The sequence below is a fragment of the Anopheles ziemanni genome, chromosome 3 (genome assembly GCF_943734765.1).
Source record: "Anopheles ziemanni chromosome 3, idAnoZiCoDA_A2_x.2, whole genome shotgun sequence".
Taxonomy (NCBI): Eukaryota; Metazoa; Arthropoda; class Insecta; order Diptera; family Culicidae; genus Anopheles; species Anopheles ziemanni.
In genome coordinates this window covers 31,738,861-31,755,220 of record NC_080706.1, presented here as the reverse complement: position 1 = coordinate 31,755,220, position 16,360 = coordinate 31,738,861, and the positions used below count along the sequence as shown (strand labels likewise).

The 16,360-nt window shown below is 50.7% G+C and overlaps 3 protein-coding genes across 4 annotated transcripts; 1 reads left to right on the top strand and 2 right to left on the bottom strand.

Annotated features, from left to right (window-relative positions):
• Nucleotides 1–326: 326 nt before the first annotated feature.
• Nucleotides 327–6,801, bottom strand: LOC131284559 (uncharacterized). The gene is made up of 7 exons (XM_058313422.1): nt 6,589–6,801; nt 3,734–6,505; nt 1,951–3,634; nt 1,187–1,286; nt 1,017–1,097; nt 817–941; nt 327–723 (listed from the first exon to the last, which is right to left on the bottom strand). Exons 1-7 carry the CDS (start codon nt 6,728–6,730, stop codon nt 600–602), a joined length of 5,028 nt encoding a protein of 1,675 aa, XP_058169405.1. The 5' UTR covers nt 6,731–6,801; the 3' UTR covers nt 327–599.
• Nucleotides 6,802–8,253: 1,452 nt separating this feature from the next.
• LOC131286792 (eukaryotic translation initiation factor 1A, X-chromosomal) lies at nt 8,254–9,539 on the top strand. 2 transcript variants are annotated; one of them, XM_058315791.1, is made up of 3 exons: nt 8,254–8,319; nt 8,446–8,709; nt 9,091–9,539. In XM_058315791.1, the coding sequence occupies exons 2-3, from the start codon at nt 8,506–8,508 to the stop codon at nt 9,331–9,333; spliced, it is 447 nt and encodes a 148-aa protein (XP_058171774.1). In that variant the 5' UTR covers nt 8,254–8,319; nt 8,446–8,505; the 3' UTR covers nt 9,334–9,539. The 2 variants fall into 2 exon arrangements, with proteins under 2 accessions (XP_058171774.1, XP_058171775.1); XM_058315792.1 differs by having other exon boundaries at nt 8,292–8,368.
• A 1,014-nt stretch (nt 9,540–10,553) lies between these two features.
• Nucleotides 10,554–13,363, bottom strand: LOC131284558 (stabilizer of axonemal microtubules 1). Its single transcript, XM_058313420.1, has 7 exons — nt 13,344–13,363; nt 12,817–13,078; nt 12,536–12,742; nt 12,176–12,464; nt 11,744–12,096; nt 10,939–11,224; nt 10,554–10,852 (listed from the first exon to the last, which is right to left on the bottom strand). Exons 1-7 carry the CDS (start codon nt 13,361–13,363, stop codon nt 10,554–10,556), a joined length of 1,716 nt encoding a protein of 571 aa, XP_058169403.1.
• Between the last annotated feature and the right edge of the window lie 2,997 nt (nt 13,364–16,360).

Here is a 16,360-nt window from a genome sequence, read left to right as displayed (position 1 = left end):
ATATCGTCGTTTCCCCCGAACCGTTTTGGCAGTCGTAGTGACGTAGTGGTAATACCGATTCGTTTGGCCATTAGTGACGAAGCTCAGTGAAAGTAGATAAGCATGCTGCCACCTCCACCCTCCGCCACACTATCCACCGCGGGGGAACCGTTTGCCGGACCAGCACCAACCACTTCCTGCGCCGGCCCGAACAGTATCGTTCGGGTGCGATCCAACAGACGACGATCTTCCTCCTCATCATCGTCGGCTTCCGCCACTTCTTGCCCTTCCGGTCCCTCCTCAGCGTCCTCGTCGTCGTGTTCTTCCTCTTCTTCCTCGATGCCACCACCATCGTCATCGTCGTCTCCGTCGGGCAGCACCGTAACACCACCGTCGGAGGGAACGGCCCCCTCGGAATGCGCATCGCCGCTGAACGAGACGTGCAGTTCCGCCCCCATCGGAAGCGGAATCCGTGTGGTGGTAGTGTTGGACGCGCTATTGGCCGTCGTACGCCGATCGCCGGTTGTCGTTAGTGCCGTCGTGTAGTAGCGGTAGGATGTGCCAGTGCCAGCGGCAGCAGCAGCAGCAGCAGCCGAACGGACATTTTCGTCCACCGGTTGTCATATGGTGTAGTCCTTGGTGTGGTGGATCTCGATGTCGACCCGGCAGATTGGGCAGTGCTTGTTCGTCACTAGCCACTGGTCGACGCAATCCTTGTGGAAGAGGTGCATGCACGGAAGGCGTCTGGAAACCGAAACACCGAACCGGTTTGAGATAAGATTTTCAGTCCACGAGTGCACGAGAGAGGACACATTTCTCTCGACTTAATCTACCCACCTGACGTCGTTGTCGATCTCGAACTGTGACAGACAGATCGTGCACTTTTCGCTATCCTCGTCCGTCTCGCTGACACGCCGAAGCCGTTTGTATTTATGCGGGAACGTATTCGTTTCGATCATTTCCTAAGGAACCGCCGAGAAAAATGTCCGTTAAATATTAATCGTCACCGGGGAAATGGGGATTCCACTCCGACCTACCTGCGTAGCGCCCCGGTTGGTACAGGTGTCCTCGATCACTCGCACGAAGCGATTCAAGCTGGACAACAAACTCGGCCGAAGCTGAAAGGAGCAGGTAAAACGTAGTCGTTGAGCATTTTCCATTCTGGAGAGAGAGATGGAGAACAAGGAGGACGTGCGTTAGGACTCACCCCGATGCTGAACTGAATTTCCGGCGGATTTGAGAGGAAGTTGGTTTGCGACGGAATATGATGATACATGTGATGATGGACGTGCTGATGATCGTTGCGACTGTGGAAAAACAAATGGGATAGGACGATTAATAAGTTTTACTAGTCGTTGTAGAACAGCCCCGGAGGTAGACTCGAAATAACTTTAAGGCATTCATAATAGACACACCCAACTCTGTAGCCTTCCTACATATTGTCTCCCAACTCATAGAAGATCACCTTCAAATCTAATATGTTGGAATATTTGATTAAATGTGATTAAACTTGCTACCATTTGTTACAAACTTCGAGATTACGTTCCAACAAACTAATATCATTCCAACAAAGACGCCATTCCAATAAATGAAAGGAAAAAGCTGGATCTCCTCCATTGGCCAGGTCGAATCTAGGTCGCAGTTCTTCGGGAGCTTCTAGCTGGATGTAGGTAAAAGTGTTGCTGAATTACACTGATTTTAAACAAAATAAAGTAACACAATATGTTAAGTGCCTTGTCTCATGCATCCTATACGAATTTCAACGCTTTATAATAAGATTTTAAAGAGAAAACAGCATATCAGGCCTGTAATCATGTTACCTTTCCCAACGATAATTTAAGCAACATCAAATATAAATGATGCGTTGCATAAAGTTCATCATCAGGCAAGAAGAGTGAGACCACAACACACCTCAACCAGTGTTGGTTGAAGCAATCGAAACAAGCCATTTTTACAACCATAGTTACTCACCGTAGTACGTAATGCGGACTGTGCGTGTTGTGCAAACGTCGAACCCGGAGCGATGCGACGCGCGAATTGTCCAGCGGTTCGTGCTGAGCGGCCGCACCGCTAGCGATGGAACTACTACCCTGGTGATGGTAGTGTCCGGTACCCCACGGTAGGGATCCGTATGGTGGCGGCGTTAGGCCAGTGCTACGACCATCCAGCAACGACGACGACGACGCAGAGGACGAGGGAGCGCCGTAGTGTGACAGGGTTCCCCGGCGGCTCGTAAGGAACTGCGGCCGAGCGCCGCTGGCAACGAGATCGGCCGCAGGATCCGTATGCCCGACCGGTGCGGGTGCGGGAACGGGCACCAGTAGGGGAGGTTGCAGGCGGACGGTGGACACCGCACCCGCCACGCTGCTAGAGGATGCCGAGGCGGAGTGGGCTAGGACGGGGTGGGGCAGCTGCTGGGAGGAAAACATGTCCGTAATCGGTCCGGATGCTGGCGGAGGCGGTGGCGGTGGGGGTGGAGGAGGCGGAGGTTGCTGCGATGGTGGCTGCGCTCCAGCACTGGCCATCGTGGAGGTGGCATTGCGTCGGACTAGGATCGCGTTGTTGTTGTTGTTGTTGATGTTATGGCGCGGCGAATGCTGGTAGTCATCCGCCGGGATGGACATCATGCGGCGCTGCACCTCGGCCGCGTTATGCTGCCGTACCCAGAGGTTCTCGTGGGGCGGGTAGGCTTGCCGAGAGGGCCGGAAGTGGAGACGGCGAATATTGTGCGCCGGCGGTTGGGCGGCCCACGCCTCGTCCGTGCAGTTGAGCGTGTCCGAAACGGCGATCCAGCGGACGGGCGGTGAATTGGCGCGGCTCGGAATGTTCATCGGAGGCGTCAAGGTTTGCGTCGCGCGGCCGTGTGGGCGGCTTTCGGAGGCCGGCGGAGGAGGTGGGGGCGCCCATCGGCGCGGTTCGTCCCATAGCAGCGATACGATCTCGCGTGAGTGGGCTAGTGCCCGCTCATCTTGCGGCAAGTGACTGTTGCTGTTGCTGTTGTTGTTGTGGTCGTTGAGGGGAACGGCATGCGCGGTTGCCGCCGATGGTCCCGGTGTCGATGAGTAATCGATCGGACCAGGATCGTTGGTGGCAGAGGCGGTAGCGGAGGATGAACTAGCACCATTTCCACCGCGGCGGCAGCATTTTTTCTCGCGCCCGGAGGTGGCCGATGGTGGTGCTGCCGAACCTTCAACCGTTCGGTCGATCCAAGTTTCGACCGGTAGGGGGACCTGGTTACTACGCCAGGACGAACCGTCAGACGATCCGGTGGCGTTCGACTGGCTTGCCGCTCCATCGTTCGTGGACGAGCGCGGCGGAATGGGAGGTGTCGCGCGGTAGAGATCATTTGGCCCGTCACCGGCACCATCGTCGACACCGAACGGTGGATCGTCCAGCAGGTCCACCAGCAACGGTGAAGTGCTGTTATTACTGTTCGCGTTAGCGTTGCGATGTCGACTCGACGACGACGGGTACGAGGTGGTCACGATCGGAGAGCGGCGCATTATGGACGAGGATTGGCGCATGGGAGGAGCGCAGAATTCGCACGCATGGTGCCCCGAAAAAGGACCGCTCCAGCGTAACTCCGGACGACCCATGGCCGGACAGCGGGATCGTGAACTGCTGCGGCTCCCGCCGGCACCCCCACCACCAGAACCTCGTCCGGAAGACACGAAACGCACGTGATGGTGATGATGGTGGTGATGGTGACCTCCAGCAGCAGCACCCGCTCCCCCTCCTCCCGTTCGGGACGAACCGGACGTCATGTGAGGAATCGGGTAGTAGGCGGATTCCCACCAGCGGCTGGAACTGTACCGGGACAGCCGGTGCTCGTGTCCACCCACCACCGACGGTGGTTGCGTGATAGCGTTCAACATCGGCATCCGGCCCATGTCCCCACGGACACCGGTACGACTTACCGCGCCACTGCTTCGCACCGTCGACGGATAGAACACGGCCGAACGATGCCGCAGAACGGGATGACTTCCGGACGACGATGGCACCGGTGGTGGCAGTGGTGGCCGATCGTTGATACCCCGAGTGCGTGACTGTGCGTGTGGCATCGTTTCGTTCGCTTTACTACGCCGAGCAGGGACCGCCGTCGAGGTCATTCGGCGGCGCGCGATGTCGTCGTCTTCGGAATCGTTCGTCAGATCGATCGGCTCACGGTCACGGGGGGTGGCAGGTGGTGAAGTAAAGCCACGCATCGGGGACACGCTACCTAAAATAATTACGTCATCGCTTTCGTCGCTGATGCTGCTCGTGTCCGTGATCCAATCGAGCTGCAAATCCGGTGCGTTCAGTGCATCCGAGCTGCCCGTTTGGGTCGAACGGGAGGAGGCCGTTGCAGCAGACGTGTCATCGCTCTTTCTGCTTCGCCCACAACTTTCCGTGTCCGGTCCCGACGAACCTGGATGGCCGGAGGAACCGTCACCAGCATTAGCGGCGGTACTAGGCGTTAGTGGTTCAGCGCCGTTGGACTCTTCACCATCGCCCGCCGTGCGTCGTCCGTTACCCGGTTCCTGGTCCGACCGTAGATCGCGACTCGGCGGGCCGATCCTTTCGTTCAAATTTCGATACGGACCCATGTAGATAACATCCATCCCGTCGTCGCTATCGAAACTCTTGGCCTTTCCCTCACACTTCACCAATTTGTGCTTAGCCTGGTCGTCGCCGTCGCTCGACGATGAACTACCGCTGCTATCATTATCGTCAGCATCGTCATCATCGTCATCTTCGCTCTCTTCATCATCGTCCCCGTCATCATTTTCACTATCTTCTTCATCTGTGAAACTGGGAGGATCCCACGTTGGTGGGCCGTACATGGAAAGATTGTACTTTTCGGTTGGTATCTCCATTTGTTTAGCGGTAAAAATACGTTTTACAAGCCCACTCGTACTGGGCCTTTCCGGACCCATTCCCCATTCAACTTGAGCTTTTCTGAGCGTCGATGGCTTCGCTCTGCCGCTGGTTGACGGTTCGTTCGTCGAACTGCCTGACTGGGCGGCATTGCTCGTGCTCGGCAGATCCACCACCGCCGGTTCTCTTCTAACCACCTCGGTAGCCACCGTAGGGGGAGCGACCGTCGAAGTACCGACACCAGCTTCAGCTCTGGCCGGTGATGTTTGCGGCATAACTTCCGCCCCGGAATCAGCCGTGTATGCCGTCGTCGTTGGTGGCAAAGGAACATCGACGAGAGATTGTGCAGTTTCGCACGGTTCCACCTTAATCGACGTTGGCTGCTGCTGCTGTGGTGGACACGCTGCCGAAGACGATGGTAAAGGAGATGATGGTGGAGCGTCGGCAGCGACAGTACAGGAACAAAAGGTACGCTCGCTGCGCGGATGGTCATTACTCACGCCGGCTAAACATTCCTGGCACGAACATCCCGCACCTACAGCTGGTGCCGCTGGCGATACAACGACTGACGTGGTACTGTTTGTTCCGCTACATTCACTCGGTTCCTGCTTTATCGTATGGCCACTGCTATCGTGCGACCGAGGAACCACATCCCGCTCTCGAAACGTGTCGGAATTGTTGGGTAGTGGTGGTACATGTTCATCTTCATTCGGTTCTCTTTTGAGCAACTCCGGCGCAATTATCGGCAGATCGTCCCGGGTTGGAGGCGCAGGTGCTCCGTTTTCCAGCCCCGAGGTCGACGGTTCTGTCTTTACAGTTACCGGAGGCGTACATTCCTCGCTTTGGGATCCATTTTCTAGCTTCACCACAGCTCCTGCAGTTGACGACGTTTCGCCTTGTCTTAGTTCTCTTTCCTCGAAGGACAAACCGGTGGCCATTCTGGCCGGTTGTTGCCGCTGCTCATCATCACTACGTTCTCCGCTCAGCGAACGCTTCATGGCTCGTCTGGTGCCGTTGCATGCGCCATTCCTACCCGATTCTTGACCTCCCATCTGCGCACTTTCATCCGGCGGTACATAGGTTGGTGGAGAGGGACGGTGCGGTTGATGGTATCCTTCGCGCGGCATGTACGGATGATTAGCCGGCGGAATCGGTGTGTCGTTTTTGAACGTTCGACCGCCGTGGGTGGCGTGCGCTCCAAACGAACTCGACGATACGGCCGGCCGTTCCCGTTGCGGATGCGTTCGGTAGTGCGCAGTGGGGAATAGCATATCGTAGTGGTGGTTCCGCATTCGGCAGGGCCGTGCCGCCGTCGTGGTACTCGACGTACCGGCACTTGATGTAAATACTGCCGCCGTAGGCTGCGTGACAGGTGTTGGGGGAATCGGATTGGGCGGTTCCACCGACGGGATCGTTGTCGCTGTTGTCGTCAGCTGGACCGGCACGTCCTGCGGTGGGTCCATCGGTGGATAATAAGCCACTCCACCGTCCGAGTTGAGCAACGACAATCCGTCGAGGCAGAACATATTCCTCCGTGGATAGGCCTCGTTGTGGAAGCCCTGACTGAATTCCCTTTCCGGGCGCTGAAGACGCTGCAGCGGAGCTACGGGATAGTCGAGTGAATTGCTTCCACTGGCAAACAATGATGGATCAATGTCCACATCACTCGCTGGGGGGAAATTGAAAGAATAATAAGACATCAGAAGGTGGGTGGAGTGAGTCGCCATTCGCGCGCTCCAGAGTTCCTCTTACCCAGTGTATCCGGTGCATCGACGTTAGACAGGATGGCAGTGTTCAGGATATCCCGTAGGCTGTCCGCCTCCATCCACTCACCAGGGCTGCGCATCGCGGATGACGAAGACGACGACGCTGACGTCGACGATGAGGACATCATACGCCTTCAGTCCGATAGCTTCCGCTAGCGGTCTGCTCTCTACACGGTACTACACTTTAAAGGTCCTACAACACGCTATTGGTGATTGTAATTTACACTTAACTTTAGTTGATAACATTTTCTACACTGAACACACAGCTGAACCTAGACAAGCTAGACTTCTTTCACTTTTCACGTTTTACGGGATAGATTACTGAGACCAATCGCGATGACGTCCTTACGTCGACGCTTTTTCCGTTCGTTGGAAAATATTCTACGTCGCCGGGGTAGGCCGTCGTTTTTCGAAACGCCTCAACTGATATTATGCCACAGAAATGGTATTTCCGAATGCACTCATGACACTACTACACCCGTCGCGGTGCGACCTACGCACACGGCGCAGCAACACACTGGCACGGATTAGAACGAACTGACGTTGCTCGTCTGCTGGCGAGACGGTTTTGTTTTTTTCTCTGTTTTACAAATTTCCACAATTCTTCACCTTACAAACGCAACCGAACGGGGGCACTTATTGGCAGCTGGGCACCAGTGGACAACGGCCCCAAGGACTGGCCACGTTACCAGTACGCCACGAAACGGAAAAACCTGCAACATCCCTGACGATTCATACCCTTATTTTTAAGACGCAAATGTAAACCACACACGCGCATATACCCACACAGCTTTTGAGGAGCGCTGCACGGCTGACACCAACCAGGATTCACAGTTTTCGCTTGCTTTTTGCCAACCGACACGATGCAAATAAGGGGTGCAAAGACCTGCACAGCTGCAGAACACCGATGGCACACGGTAGAGAACACTAAAGAGTCTGGAATTCTTTGGCTAGACGACACCCGATCGGTCTTCGCACCACCATCCCATCGGTTCGAGTAGCAACTGGGAAGCGATATGGAATCGATGTTGACTGCCCTGCTGCGCTGTCATGCACGGTGTAGCCGTCCTGCTCAGATTCCCATATTCGGCGTGTCACAAAAGGGCGTTTGCTATTTCTGTCCTACACAAGACACTTTAGCACCAGTGCAGCGATACGTTTGTTATGAAAGAGCTCGGATTCCATTGGCAGAAAGGTTGATAGTGCAACTTGTTTGAAATCAAAGTTGATTCATTTAAATAGAAATGCTCTTGATTGTTACCTACCCACAGGTGGTTCACAAATGTGCGAAATGTAGAGTTTACAAATATTATTCCAATGTTTTGATTTCCTGATGGCGAAGCATCTGTTTTGTTCGACTTTGACAGCAAATGTTCGAATTTTCACTTTTTCGAAATCAATACCAAGGATACAAAACAGAATTTCGGTGGTTTATTTTTAATGCGTTTTTTCTTTCATTTTTGTTTATGAGAAAATAATGCTGACCTGTTGGAAAAATAACACTAGAGGATTCGAACTCTAGGTAGACAAAATCACCCTCAAATAATGAGCGATGGACAAACATTCCTTTGCTGAAAGAAAGATTGTGTCAAATAAATTGTTCATGAAACCACCTTTGCGATATCACCTTGAACCAGTTCTACCATGCTGTCAGCTAGGCGCATACATGACAGCTTCTTTTCGTTTCCACGCCTGTCAAGCAGCGGCAGCAATTCTGGTAACAAGTTTCTTTTTCCACGAGCGAAACAAAGTTCGCCATTGGCAAAGTGGGCCATTCTGCTTACGTTCTTTCTTAGAGCATTAACGCGAACCGTGCGTGTGTGAACTTTCTTGGTTTTTTCAGCAAAACGATTGCGTGTAGCGATAGCCACAGGCCAGATACCTCGGTAGCACCAGCACCACCATGCCGAAGAACAAGGGAAAGGGAGGTAAAAACCGTCGTCGCGGTAAGAATGAGAACGAGTCCGAGAAGCGCGAACTGATCTTCAAGGAAGACGAACAGGAATATGCACAGGTTACAAAAATGCTGGGTAACGGCAGACTGGAGGCGATGTGCTTCGATGGTGTGAAGCGACTTTGTCACATCCGTGGCAAGCTGCGAAAAAAGGTGAGCACCTTCGCTATTGTTTGTGTGTGTGTGCATCTTAGTTGGCAGTGCACTTCCTAGAAGGGGTGGAAGGTAGAAGGACACATTCTGCAGGCACAAAAGTGCAACTAGCGCATATTCCGTACCGCAATCCGTAAAGTAACGTCAACCAGTACAACATCCGGAACATTCCTGACGCTTGTGTGCCACCCCAAATGGGAGGGGTAGTGGAGAAGGAAGGTGATATTTGCGCATCGCAATAGTCAATGCCAAGTGAACGCAACTGCTCGAGGATTGCATACGTGTATGACGAAGGGGGAGCTCCTACGATTGTGACTAATACCGCGTACGTGCGTGCGCGTGCGTGTTTGTTTCATTTTGTTTACATTCTTCCCCCGATAGGTCTGGATCAACCAGGGTGACATCATTTTGATCGGTCTGCGCGACTACCAGGACTCGAAGGCGGACGTTATCCTTAAGTACACGCCCGACGAGGCCCGAAATTTGAAGACGTACGGCGAGTTCCCAGAGTCCGTGCGCATCAACGAAACGGTGACGTTCGTTGAGAACGACATGGACGACGACATCGAGTTCGGTGACGACTACAGCTCATCGGAGGAGGGCGACGCGATCGACGCCATATGATCTGCTGGCAGAACCGGCAACAGCAACTGCAACTAAAATAGACCGGATATGCAGTACGGCAGGCGGCAAGCGCGTGAGCAAGCGGTGCTGCGACTGATGCAAATGAAATTGAATCACCAGTAATAAACAACAGCAGCAGTGCGGTATGGTTCTATTAGTATATCAACAAAATATTATTGTTTGTGCAGATAGCGGAATGCCAGACGGTCGGAAGAGTGTGTGTGAGTGTAGAAGGAGGATCCTTATCCTCTCGGTGGCAGCGCAGGGCAGGCAGTGCGAAGAACTATGTGTGTTGTATAAGAAATTCCAAATTTCCTGCTGAAAAGAAATGTTTATATAACACAGATCCCAACTAAATTCCTTCAAATGTGTCGTATTTAATTGTGCAAAGAAAATGTGTGTTTGTGAGAGGGAAAGGAATGAAAACAATCAACGTCATGATCCAAAACCCGGCTTAGAAAATCGGCCCATGAGCGCCGGGGCTCACCACCTCGACGGCGTGGGTTCGAATCCCAACTGAGACCGGACCCTCCCCTGTACGAGAGGACTGACTATCCACGTACAACAGGAAAACAAGTCTCGTAAGCCCTTAACGGGCAGGCATGACCAGAGGTCGTTACGCCAAGAAGAAGAAGAAGATCCAAAACAGTGAGCAAACGTAGGAAACATTGCAGATGCATGCAAAGAGTTGCAATATCTGTCGTAGAAATGAAGTGATTTTTAGCAACGGTTGCATTTTCATTGACTGCCACCTTCTCGCAGGTGGCTGGTCTCACGGCGAACGGGTGTTGGAACGGGAAAGTAGGTCACGTCTAGGATTGATAACTTGAGTTTTGCTTGTTCATTCGATGCACCCGTCGTTATGGTTACCAGCAATTGTATTGGTGCAAGCTTGTGTGTCACGAGCTATGGATGAGTTTTTTACATTAAAAACAATTCTAGAGCATTCACATTGGGATTTATTGCTTTATTCTTCTTTACAGAAGAAATAGAGATACTACTTCTTTTTTAGACGCGTATACAACACAACAACAATAAACTAAACTTTCTCTAAGGCTGGTCCTTTCATTCATACAACACGGTCGGAGGAAATATTTATACAAATTTGTTTTTAACTTAGTCACAACTTAAAATTTGGTTCAGCTTCTTGCTTTATGGTGTAAACATTAATAATATGCCCTTCCACCTGCCCGGTGGAGCAACGGGCGCTGGAGGAACATTTATTTCACTATGCCGGCCCTTGGGTAGCTCACCCCCGAGCAGGATGTGTCCATATTACCGCAACAGTTCATCGCCGCCGGATTACACGACTGGCAGCATGCCAAACCGCCGTCAGAAGGACCAGTTTCCTCGATATACTGGCCTGGGGGAGGATAACTAAGCTTTTGCACGGTGTCCGACTCCATCGGTTGGTTCGGTGCCTGGAAGCGCACACGTTGAGCCCAAGGATAGTGTTCTTTCGGTGGTGGACAGACGGGCATATAGCTGAGCTTTTGCGTCGTATCACTTTCCATAGGTTCTGCGCATAGCAAAGGGATGAATTTTTAATCAAGAAAACGTTTGTTAAAGAACCCCAGAACCCAGGCGCAGGAATGGTCTACTTACCTTCCGGTCTCTTATATACTCGTACCGGTTTACAAGACTTTGTCGGAACCACGTTTTCTTTGTTCGCTGGAAACGATAATCGGTTCGAGGTGGCACTTTCCAACCGCCCGGTGGGAATGGCAAGTGATCCCTGCGGAACGATTGGTTCCCGTTTGGCGTGGCCCTTGCAGACGAAGTCATGCCGCTGTGTGGTCATTTCCTGCATCGGTCCATCCCCAATTAACGGCGCTGGCCGGGGAAGAATTGGGGCAGGGCGTTCAGCATGGCAATGGGTGGCGAACGAAGTCTAAAAATTGGAATCGTTTATATTAATTGTACGATCCCACAAATACTACTGAACTGACGACCGTTCTATAACAAATGTGGCGATGGCATGCACTGCTTTTTAGAAAGGTGGCCTAAAATTTGTATGTACAAAATTTCCATCTCAATGATCAACGAAGGTGTTAGTTACACTACAGGTTTATCGAATCAATATGTGGACAAAGCACTAAGTGTATCGCGAGGTGATAGACATGCTGCTAGAGATGTACTTCTAGGCAATTACCTTCGACAAACCGACGGGTGATCAAGTATTCTCTTTTGTAAGCTTTTACGTTATGAATTAAATGGGAGTGCAGGCACAGTTGGTCAATTTACGAGATACGAGATTATACGAATGGATAGATACTCCTACTAGGCTATCGTCTTAAGTAACCGGCTGTGCAATTTAGCTGTCCATCGCTACTGAGAACAGATGGTCTCCAGCACCGATTGGTTCCGGTCAGAAAAAGTTGGAATGATCCACGATATAGCTAGGGTATACCTTGTAAACCGTATCGTCCTCGAGCTTCGTGTTGGGCACCCGCAGCTGCACGACCGGTCGTATGGCCGGCGGCCGCTCGCCACAGGGTGCACTGTGGTAACTATCCTTGTAGACTGTCTTCGATTCGAAGCCCGAACCGGCAGGTACAGCTAAGTTATTGTATGGCAACACCATCTTGGCACGCTCGTTCGCACAATGGCTCGATATGTAGCTCTTCTTGTACGTCGTCTCGTTGTCCATTGCAACGTTTGGTGGCTGATAGCAGGCGCGCCGAGCCCACGGGACGTCCTCCTTCGGCGGAGGACAGATTGGTCCATAGCTTAGCTTGGTCGTCGTATCCGATTGCATAGGAACTACGGGAGGGAAAAGAGGACGGTGATTGAAAATGTATTGTCCTAAATGGTACATACCCAGATAAATCTGTGTACTCACTCTCCGGACGTTCGTACTCGCGCAGCGGTTTACAGGATCGAGCCGGTTCAAAACTGGCCATATTGGGGCAGCTGTACGAGAGCTTGTTGACGGTTTGCTTCTCGAAGGGCGCACTGTGCACGTGCATGTGACCGGCGGGCACAATTTTGTACCGTTTCGGAGTCGTTTTGGCTACATAGTCGTGCCGATTCGTGGTGACTTCCTGCAACGGTCCCGATTGTATCAGCTGGTTTCCAACTGGTACAATCGGTTGCGCTCGCTCGATATTGTTGTACCCGGGGTACGACATCTGGAATGCAGAAAAATCGTTCAGAATGTTACCAACCAGTGCAAAGGATGTTCAAGGTTCTCGATTCCTACCGCAGTGACCGTTGTGTTTTCCACACATCCTGGATTTGGTACAAGGTGAGACTGGGGTTTGATCGGCAGCGGTCGAGCGTTGATGACGAGTTGTGGATCTGGGTTGTACGATGTCTTGTACACCGAATCTCCACCGAATTGCACCTCCGGGGCTTTGTACGTTGCTATCGGTTTACAGGATTCACGTTTCGGTGGCTGAACGTAGCGCTGGTGATTCAAAATAAGACAAAAATATATTATTAAATTTATTTAATACAACCCTCACATGTCCTTGTACTCACTACCCGCTTCGTGGGCACACAGCCGGGCCTTCCACAAGCGCAATTGCAACACTGAGGCATCTCGGCGGTGCGCTGATCAATTACGGTTGGACCAGGTTCCACGCAGGGCTGGGAACAGTTCTGCTGATCAACACACAATTCGTCACACTGATCCGGCTCTGGCTCCCCTTGGATTATCGGGCTGCAAGGCACTTGTGGTGCTAATGGCACACCCTCATCATAGCAGGCGGTAGTATCCTCCACAAGGGATTGTTGAGCAGCTCTAAAAAAAAGTTTTGGAGGTTAAACCAATCGGACCAGCATGGAGTAAGTGTGGCATTTTAGCATTATTCCACAAAACACGGAAGCATCCCGACGAGCATATTTAATCAATAAAACCTATTTATACTGTTCAATTATTCGCCCAAATAACGCCACATTCGACCTCCTTTCGTTTCTCAAGTGCGCGCTTTGTAACCGACGGCGGTTGGCCATGATGAGGCCAAAAATATCCCTACAGCCTGGGGCTCGTTAAAAAAGACACTTACCCAACACCGTCACACTCCATATCCCGGAACTTGAACTTCCGGCACAACCGGACGGTGGGTAACGGGAAAAAACGTTTTCAAAACGGTATAATTTCGGACCGAAATTTGGTTCAACCTTTCCAACCTGCCGTGGCTTAAGCAAATGGAGCCGATCCTGAATGGTTGTTCGCGAATTATGCTCGTGAACGTTGCAGTCTCAGCTTGCTGCGACTACTTGCGTTGTCGATTGGTAGTGATTTTCAAGCATGGCATCCTCCATGGATCATAGTTGGGAAAGCGAGGCATACTAAGCATAGAAAACATGGCGCAACGCTGAAATGGTTTTTATTTTAACTGGCCGTATCGTCGAAAAGCGATACTTTTTTCCTCTGGTGGGTAGGCGTGTGTTTTTCTTTGCGTCTTTTTTTCGGTGATGGCACATGACCTGCTTTTACCGTTGGCAGCTTGTTTCATTTCCAGGTCAAATAGTAACGCCAACTCCCAGCGCGTGGGACGTTGGTACTCACAAAAAACACATACACACACTTTACGGTGGAGTGCATGCTGTCTACGTTGCCCTCCGGTGATTTTGTTCTCGTTTGCTTTTATTTTTACTCGCAAGGATAACGAAAAAGTGTTTCTTTCAATTGCAGCGAAGAGAAGTTCTGTATCATCATCGGTAATATTCATACATGGAAAATCATGGATGGAGCTTTGGGGCATTTTTTAGTCCCTAAAAGCCGGCTAGCGCTTGTCGATTTCCATTTAAACTTAATTTATGCACTTTTCGAGGATAAACGTGAAGGTCAACTTCCTTAACATTCAGACTTTTCTGGAAGTCTGTAAGGGCTGGTTTGGCCAGAAACTTCTCCCCGCGTTGAAGCTAGACATATGTAGACCACTATGACCGCTGATCGAAATTAAAGATTTACTATTTATGTCGATCCATACCAGACAAATTAACAAGAAAGAAAAACATGTGCTTAAAATAAACCATAGTAGTGTAAATCACTTCATTTTGTTCTAGACGGGTAAGATTAATAGTTTCTTCCAAAACACTCTCTTTGATTACCAAAAAACTTTTGGTTCATTAAATTAAAGGAGTACGTGCATGGTTACATAGATTAACTTCTCACCAGTAGGGGGACTCTGTAATGCCAAATAATTGCAAAAATGAAAACATTCGAAAAATGGACCATGCGTGAACCGGTCGTAAATTATGATTGAATAACGATAACTCAGGAGTTGGGCACGCGTTGTGGGTCAATTTTATTATTCTGCACCACAAACCACAGGCTCACTTTCATGTTACGACCTCAAGATTTTTCCTCATACCGAATTAAATGTGCTATTTAAAACTCAACGATGATGATTTTCCCATACAAAAGATCCACGTTATAAATCACGCTTTCATCAATCACTTATATCCCATTAAGTTATTAAATAAGCTCAACACTGACCACCATTTCAAAGTAGGATAGGTTCTTCTAGCTGTAAACGACACCCTGACTCTCTGTGTGTTTTCATTTGAAATCACTTTAAAAGACCCAAGATGCGAAAACACTAGCCTCCGTGGCCTCGATAGTTAAAATCAGAACGGAAACATGCCAGGATACTTAAGCAGAAATGGGCAAACGAACAAACAAAAAGAAACGACTCACCAGACCCGTGCGCGGCTACTTTCGGAACCGTCGTTCCGTACCGACCGAGCGAAGAAGCGAAACTGAAAACGAACGGCAACGCCGATGGCATCGGCCGAATTCGTTAGCACAAACCGCGTCAACAGTCGAGGGGGTTTCGTTTTCCGAGAGCTGACTTAGGAGGGTCCGTAGATGCCGACGATGATGATGGGGATGACAATGACGCCGCCGGCTGTGGACCTAAGTGGAAGGACGGGCCGTACGCCTACGTCGCCAGACGAATGAACGCCTGAAATGATATGCCCCATCCCTTAATCGTTCGTCCTGCAAGTAAGCCACCCCGTGGCTAGTAACGAACACAAGCTCATATGCCACCATTACTATGCTCTGGTCCGAACTGTTCGGGTGTGTTCCGGTCGAGTGGACAGTGGACGTTGGAACAACTTTAAACGAAAAAGGAAAGGGAAAACAGAAACAGGCTTGCAGAGGGTCATTCCAGACCTCCCCTATCCTAACGACCGAAGCGTGAAGCAAGGAAGTTTGACTTTTGAATGCAGCTAATCGTAAAAAAGAGGTCCTTGCGTAGCCTTTCCGCAAGGCGCGGGCTGCTTTAACTTCTTGCCACCAAACCCCTCCGAGGAACGAGGGCGATGAAAGGATTTTCACTTTCTTCCGCCGGCGTGTTTTAATATTGGAAAACAATCAACCCCTGATTGGAGTTCGGGGTTCGATGTTGGTTCGTGTTGCCAGTTTGGGGCATGTGTGCTTAGGTGCGACAAGGTTAGGTCAACCCTGTCGGAATGCCAGCAAACGGGTGTACGGAGTTCACCGAGTGGCCCGATTTGTGTGTTTTAGTGTATTGGTTCTAGTTGCTGTACATTTTTGGATCCTGTGAAGATAAGTATGGTTAATACTTTTCTTAATCAACCGTTTTATGAGTTATGTTAATAATTCAATTGCCTTTTAAATTAAAAAACAGCAAAGTATTATGAAGTTTCAAGAAAAGGCAAGTCCTTTCAAACATACAGTACGTCGGGTGTTGGTAGAGACGTCTCAGTCGGATCGTTCCGCTCGAAATTGCCAAACAACATTATTTCCACAACCGTCGGTAAATCACTTTGCTTATCTTTGGGGTAGTCCCCGAATGTTTCCGAGCCGTTGCTGTCGCTCCCTATTTTTCCCATCACAAAAGCAGGTCACGTACAGGACGCGCAAATATGCCAGGAGCATCGATCAAACACACATTACTGGTAGTACTCTTGCCCTGCCCGAACCAAGGAATAAACCTCCTTCGACGGCATCCGTGTCTGTGTTTCTTCCTCAAAACTGTTGAACACTGATAAAAAAAAAGTATAAAATTGAAGTCATTCGCTGCATCGGTTAAACTTTTTCAAGGAT